The sequence below is a fragment of the Mugil cephalus genome, chromosome 20 (assembly GCF_022458985.1).
Source record: "Mugil cephalus isolate CIBA_MC_2020 chromosome 20, CIBA_Mcephalus_1.1, whole genome shotgun sequence".
NCBI lineage: Eukaryota > Metazoa > Chordata > Actinopteri > Mugiliformes > Mugilidae > Mugil > Mugil cephalus.
In genome coordinates, this window is record NC_061789.1 from 21103203 (window position 1) to 21110625 (window position 7423).

Consider the following 7423-nt stretch of genomic DNA (forward strand, 5'->3'; position numbering starts at 1 on the left):
AGCGTTGTCCTCGGTACTAACAGTACTATAGGAGGATCAATACAACATCCACCTACGTTGAGGAATAGAGTGAGTGAGTCCTTGTGATTTTGCAGACGCGGGGACACTTTTAGCTGAAAGGTTTGCCTTAATAACACATCAAACCTTGTGTGGAGCAAAATTGTGTGGAGGTGGAACACGGGATTTTGACTCGACTGGCAAGTAATCAAAAAAAATCATGAGCCTCTGCGCCTCTCCCTAAAGAGATTACCCAAGAAGATAAAAATGCACCTTGTCAATGCACCTTGACTAATAAATAAAAACACGGATGACATCTGAGATCATATCATCACATGGACCTCAAAACTTTACTAATTAGTTGAACCTTACCTTATAGACATTTTCTGTAAAGCGGTGAACCTCGTCGGTGCGAGACATGGTGAAATCTTCAGCCAGGACCATAAACGTTTTTTTCGAAGCGTGTATCCGAGTAAAACAGGAGAGCGGTAAAAACGCGAGTTTATGCTAACAATAGGCGAGGAAGCCGCCCGTGTGAGAGACGCTGCGCTCTCGAAACCTCCAACTAAACACACCTTCCTCTCCACAGCTGACAGTCCGCTGCTGCCTTCACGGACCGCTCCAAAGCTCCGCTTTTACGCAATCTCGGACGCGATGTACTGCGAAATAAAGTAACACTCCGGCAACGATGCTGTAAGATTTTGCAGATACTGTTTACTTAAAAATTAAATTAAATTAATTTTTATGTTTATTTATGTTCAAATATCTTACATTACACCAATAGTAAGAGAAAATGCCAAACTTCTGTTAAATTTTAAAAGGGTATCAAAGATTCACGCTGGTATAATTAAGATTATATGATACAATATTACTGACAAGACGGATCCATAATGCGTTTAACTCTAAATGACATATTTACCACTACTAGAATGTAACATCTTGTCAAAGTCTACATTTGGTGTCCCCTCCCCCCATGAGAAAATGCTCTTGCACGAAGAAACCTTAACCCAACAAAATGTTTTTTGACATGGAATAAACCACATGTGTCTATCATGTTGAGATTAAAAGTAAGTGCAGTTTGCACCCACCTAAAACAATCAGCCCATAGGTTTAAGCATATACAGTCTTCACCTGTAAAGAGTGGGTAACTATAGCTGTTTCCTGTGTGGGTATGTTTCCTGTGTGTGTATTACTGTCATGAAGGTCAACTATAATATTATGGACAATGCAGTCCAAGTCATCTCGGATTAATTCTCCTTCTTACTTTCAAACAAGCATTTAATAAATATGTGACTGCATTACCAGAGTGTGTAGGAGACTCTCCTTCAGACACACCACTGGTATTGGTGGCATATGCAAATTATTATGTAAGAGCCTATTTAGTGTAGGATTGCATATGGGATTTCTTCTTTAAACGTCTCCTGAAAGTCAGCAGCACAAATTTTCTATTTTCTGTCAAGATGTCACTTTCAAATTCAATTTATATAGCATCAATAATAATTCAGGTAGTCTCAGAACCTAGAGCCTGAACCTCACAGAGCAATCACTAAGGCGACAGTGGCAAGGAAGACATCACTAACAGGAAGAAACCTTGAGCAGCATGAAGGGGGGGACCCATCCGGTCAAGGCCAGTAGGAGGGATGAGATGAATTCATACATCTGAATAAAGCATATATACGAAAAATAGCTATGATACATACAAAAGTACAAGATATGAGATGCATGTTACACAAAATTGAAATAGATAAATCAGTGGATAGAGCTAGTATTTAAAATATTCACTGTGGAAATGTTAAGTGTGTTTACTATGTTCACATAAAGTTACTGTTGCTCCACAGCGCAGAAGCATTATCACACATACTTCACTGATGAAATGTGAATGAATGATGTCAAAAACTAGCACGGAGTGACCCCTTCTGGAGAAAGGATGTTACGCAAGCATTTCCTTCCTGGCACTGGGCAGTGACACGGGGGAGCTGTGGAAAACAGCCAGTTAACAAACCAGTTATTCCCTGTTAACATTAACTCTTGAGCTATTTGAAACACAGTGGGAAAACGATATATCCATTTGTGGAATAAAAACCAAGACAGCATATTGTTCCCACAACTCAATTTAATATGCAAAATCTGATTACATGAACGTGTAAAACATCTAAAAAATGCATCCTGTTTATCTACGATAGTCGCTACAATGTAACATTGATTTACTAATGCAAATCAGAAAGAGAAACAGAATATTTTGGAAGCAGTGAACCAGAGTGCAGACAGTCCTGATGCTGTAAAACGTAGGAAGATGCACTGATATATGCACTTCCCACTGTTACAAACCAAAACTCTGAACAAATAGACCCAACTCTACTTATTTGCAGCTCCACACTAGATATCAAACGCAAATTCAGTGTGTTAGGCTGCCAGCATCTCTCTGACTGGCTTGTTCTTAGATTCTCCCCTCTCTAGAAAACACAAAACCAAAGTAACACAATCAGTCTGCTATTTCACATAAATGTGCCAATTGTGTGAGGAAGGATAAGTTGTACCTGTCTCAGTACTAGCTGCTTCTGGGACTTCTGGTACTGGTTCAGTGGGGACCTCTGGAAGCGTAACATCTTCTCCCTGTTTCAGCAGAAAAAAAGAGATCAGTTAATCACACTCTATTGTCCTTGACGGGAAAATCCTTTCCCCAAATTGTACATAGTCATTGCACATCAAGTAACACAGAAATGTGTTACAGTACCACAATAACATACATGAGATACAACACACACATTTACAGTTCAACATAACACATGAGGTACGACAAAACATGATGAGAAACCTGTGTGTTTTCTCAGTGTTTCATGCTGTAGTGCTGACACAGCTGCAGGAAACAAGCTCTTTCCAAGCAAGTCCTTCTGCATCTGGGAGCAGCTCAATAAAATGACAAATAATTGGGTGTGTAACGTCCTGTGTTTTCATTGTGTTTAATCACCTGTTTTTAGGTTCAGATACATTTGGTGCACTTGAGACAAACAAGCGCCTTGGATGACCAATTAACTTTGCAGCACTGCAGGTCCTGTAACGAACCCGACCAATCTCATGCTTATAAGTTACAGTTATAGGCATGAGTTTGGCCTGGTCATCACAGCTTCAACATTACTAAGGTGCAACAAAAGGAGGAGATGGTGAGCAACAAAGTCTCCTCTAAGTTATGGATGGCAAGAATGGACGTAAGCCTGATGAAAGTTGCTGCATCCGAGCATTTGCCAAGACCAGTAGACAACAGAAGAGGTGCACAATGGCTGAAAGGCGTATAGATTAGCACTGAGGTGTTGAATTTTCTACTTGAAACCACTTGTATATGTCAAAAAAAAAAAAAGAAATTTTACACTTACATGTGTTAAATGGCAAATCCTGAATGTTGGCTGGTAAAGTGCTTGTAGGGAAAATATGTTGCGCTCTCTCTCTCTCTCTTTAGATTGTCCTAATAACTGATTTATTCTTTTATCTTAATCACTACATATAAATCACTGCATTGCAAACACTGAGCTACATCCACATATCATATTCAGCCTCAGCGTTTGTGTGAAAGTGAAAGATAACATTCGATATAGTGTGATAGACTCGGGAGCGTGCATCAAGCAGGATAATAATTAGATCACAAAAGAAGATCTGCTGAGATATAATCACTATGAATCAACCAAATTTAAATCACAGTCTCAATTACAGCCTGTTATTAGGTTACAATTACACTCTGATTTGCTTAAAAAGTCTCCTTGCTTTGTTAGAATTATTCATTCTCCGTAAGAGACTGATGTTGAGGCATACACCCACCTGAGTGATTGCATCCAGCTCCGCTAAAACAGCGTCCTCATCCTCCTGTGTCAGGGCTCCAGCCAGCACTTCATCTATTTGCTGCAGAACAGAAAATGTAAAATAAATAAATTTAAACAATGTTGTAAAAGTAGTCTGCACCCTATAAACATAAACATATTAATATGAAGAAATTAGTTTAATAATGAGTGTTGTCGAGATTTCATGCAACACTGCAGAGTTCTGCATTTCTAGAACAGTTTTAAATTTACAATGATGTCACATGCAATTCCAATTTTTGGAAAAGTAGAAATGTGCAGGCATTTACTCTTTGATATTCAATTGCTTCCTGTGTCTCGTCCAGGATCTTCTCCACGTCTTCTATTGACATGATCTATCAAACAAGGAAGAAAGCTCAGATTACAGAAGCCAAGTGTTTTTGGATGAACACATTTTTTTTTTTTTTTTTTTTTACATATTCTGGCTGGCTTTTGAATTTCCTAAGCAAGGTCTATACACTGTATCCACGAATGTGCAACAGTCACACCGCTGTAGTCAAGGCTTTTCTTCTTAATCCTTTAATCTTCAAACAATGTGCACCAGCTAGACTAACACAAACAGCCAGCTTCCAGTGCTGCTGAATCCTCACCCAAGGACTTATAACACAATATAAAAGTATACTTATCGGTTGAAACTCTGACACTGCTAAAGAATACACTCACAGATACTAAGCTTAGGGGGCTATTAATAAAAATAATGTGAAAGGAATAAAATACTACCTCGTGCATACTCTTCAGACAGTCGTTGCCAACCTTAAGCCCCTCGATGACTTTCATCTCAATTTGCATAAATTCAATATCTTGAACCTGTTGAAAAATATAAGCATGAAAAAGATTGAAATGCAAAATTGTATGACGACTTTTGCAGTTAAGTTTAATAGTATCTGATATTGTTATGCCGCCCCCCCCCCCTTGGCGTGGTATGTTATATAAAACTGAATTATATTACCCACTCCACCACCCTGGTCATCATCATTTCATTGTGAGGAAAAAAATCAAAAAATCTTGCAAGCTTACCATGCGCTCTAAGTTGGAAATCTGATTTTCTGTCTTGTCTAGAAGCTGATCCTGATACCGTTTTTTCTTAAGAAGCAGCAATGCTTTCCTGTATAAGAGAGGAATTAAAAGATAAATTCATAACACAGCGAGGAGTATTTTCTAGAGAATAAAGGGGTGGCTATGGCTCAGTAGGTAGAGCGGGTTGTCCATGGACCGAAGGGTTAGCGGCTCAATCCCCCGAGTGTGCCATATGCCGAAGTGTCCCTGAGCAAGGCACTGAACCCCCAGTTGCTCCCAGTGCAACTGGCATTGGTGTGTGAATGTGTGTGTGCTTGTGTGAGTGAATGGGTGGATGTGTCTCTGACTGTAAAAGCGCTTTGAGTACCTTTGAGCAGGTAGAAAAGCGCTATATAAGAGCAAGACCATTTAAAGATTTACAGAATAAAGAATCAAATTATTGGGTCAGGATCTTAGAACATTTTAAGTGATACTATTTCCTCTTTGTACATAGATACAGTACTGTGCATACGTTTTAGGCAGGTGTGAAAAAATGTTGTAAACTAAGAATGCTTTCAAAAATTGAAGTGTTATAGTTTATTTTCATCAATTAACAAAATGCAGTGAATGAACAGAAAAGAAATCTAAATCAAATCAATATTTGGTGTGAACATCCTTTGTCTTCAAGACAGCATCAATTCCTCTAGGTACACTTGGACAGTTTATGAAGGAACTTGGCTGGTAGGCTGATCCAAACATCTTGGAGAACTAACCACAGATCTTCTGTGAAGGTAGGCTTCCTCAAATCCTTCTGTCTCTTCATGTAATACCAGACACACTCCATGATGTTGACATCAGGGCTTTGTACATTTTTATATATATATATATATATATATATATATATATATAAACAGATATATTTTTTTATGTTACTTCATAACACCTTACCTGCTAATGTCATATATGTATATAGTCTCCATATCTGTCCTGCTATCTCTTTATATTTTATCTTTTTTATTTTATTTTTATATTCTCTTATTTTAAGTTTCTTTTACATCTTTCTTCACAAGAGAGCCCTGCACAAGAATTCCAATGTGTCTGGACTGTGGTCTGTCACAAATGGCTAATAAAAATCTTGAATCTTGAATCTTGAAAACTGGTTTCTGACAGTTCTGAGCTGATGGCTCTGCTGGATGTCTTCTGACTTCGAAGAGAAATAACTTGATGTGTTTTTCATCATCAAGTTTCCTTGGCCGACTACTGCATATGATGCTACAAAATCCCTGGCATTGAGCAAGTGTACCTATAAGGACTGATGCTGGTTTGAGAGCAAAGGGTAATAACACTAGATATTGTTGTGACTTAGATTTGTCTTTAGTTCACTCACGTTGCATTTTGTAAATTGATAAAAATAAACAATTATAATCATTATTTATATTTTTCAAAGCATTAGCGGCAGATCCTTTCAATTTCTGATGTTTTGCTTACTCTTTCTTGCCATCTTTTAGCAGCTGCTTTGCCAGAAGCCGCTCCTTCTCCAGCTGTAAGGTGATTCTCTTTTGATACTGCTTCAGCTTATCTCTCTGCTGCTTCAATTGCTGGGGGGAAAATACATTTTTCTTATCTTATTCAAATATATATTTGAATAAGTACAGCCTGTACATGTGCCATCTAAATAAACCTCTTTAAAATAAGAATAAGAAGAGTAAACACAAAAACACGCATATAAAAATCAAAATACTGAGGTGTAATGAGACATCTTTTTACACAATAATGCTGTATATAAATGTCAGCGTTGAACTGCCCCATGCCTGCCAATGTGTCAAAACAAATTGGGTTTACATTAATCCACCTGCCTACAGACCACAGCTCCGTAAGCCGTGACATAACGGGACTGCCCGCAGCTCACCAAAATGGCTCTGTCTTGATCCGTTACACGAGAAGGATGACTCTTTCTCCCAAAGACGTTTCCCATTATTTAGCCACATCCCCGCCACATATTCTTCTATCAACACACTCAATACTGCTTTTTAATCAACATTTTCTCACAGTAATAAACAGCGGAATATGGCTAACAGGCTAGCGGCCTGTGCCATGTCCACAGCTGTTTCCGTGTTTCGTACGGCAAGTGAGGCAGGACATACGCTCTGGAGTCCTACGTTCTGACTGGAGCTCCTCTAATAGTGTTAGTCTCAGAGTGCAGTCAGTGCTTTTGTGTTATGATATTACCTAGCTTAAAGGGCAATGGCAGCGAGAGGCACGATCAAGATAAGTCAAGGTCGTACATTTTAAAGGAAGTTAACTGTAGGAATTACATCCATTTAATCAATTCAAACATGAACACGATGTGTTCTCAAAGGTCCCAGGTCAGAACCATGGACAGCGATCAAATTATTAAAAAAATACTATTTCTTTTCACGTCCGGTAACCTCCTTACTGGAAGAATTCTAAGGTACTTGCGCTTTACTTGGCATTGCCCAGCTATATCTAACTGAGCTCCTGTGTCGCCAAACCTCAACCAGAGCCTTAAGAGCAGAACAGCCGCTGTTGGAGGTTCCCAAAACGAGACTGAAGTCCAGAGG

At 38.8% G+C, this 7423-nt stretch overlaps 2 protein-coding genes across 7 annotated transcripts in view; both read right to left on the reverse strand.

The window, feature by feature from the left end:
- baiap2a (BAR/IMD domain containing adaptor protein 2a) overlaps positions 1 to 610 on the reverse strand; it is a 51363-nt gene extending 50753 nt beyond the window's left edge. For 3 of the 6 annotated variants that reach the window (XM_047570927.1, XM_047570926.1, XM_047570925.1), the window contains exon 1: positions 370 to 609. In XM_047570927.1, coding sequence (XP_047426883.1) covers positions 370 to 441 — 72 coding nt within the window. In that variant the 5' untranslated portion in view covers positions 442 to 609. Of the gene's footprint in view, positions 1 to 369 lie in introns of all 6 variants that reach the window. The other 3 variants (XM_047570929.1, XM_047570928.1, XM_047570924.1) reach the window with 2 other exon arrangements.
- Positions 611 to 2090: 1480 nt separating this feature from the next.
- On the reverse strand, positions 2091 to 6977 carry LOC124997903 (charged multivesicular body protein 6-like). The gene is made up of 8 exons (XM_047571941.1): positions 6751 to 6977; positions 6330 to 6439; positions 4863 to 4950; positions 4566 to 4652; positions 4115 to 4180; positions 3808 to 3888; positions 2535 to 2610; positions 2091 to 2450 (listed from the first exon to the last, which is right to left on the reverse strand). Exons 1-8 carry the CDS (start codon positions 6814 to 6816, stop codon positions 2401 to 2403), a joined length of 624 nt encoding a protein of 207 aa, XP_047427897.1. The 5' UTR covers positions 6817 to 6977; the 3' UTR covers positions 2091 to 2400.
- Positions 6978 to 7423: the final 446 nt, after the last annotated feature.

Excerpts from the sequence above, each read along its gene's own strand:
- LOC124997903 (XM_047571941.1), bottom strand. The coding sequence starts at position 6,816 with ATGGGAAACGTCTTTGGGAGAAAGAGTCATCCTTCTCGTGTAACGGAT. Across the intron at positions 6,440-6,750 it reads ATCAAGACAGAGCCATTTTG|CAATTGAAGCAGCAGAGAGA; the intron begins GTGAGCTGCGGG and ends TTTTCCCCCCAG. Across the intron at positions 2,451-2,534 it reads AGCAGCTAGTACTGAGACAG|AGAGGGGAGAATCTAAGAAC; the intron begins GTACAACTTATC and ends TGTGTTTTCTAG.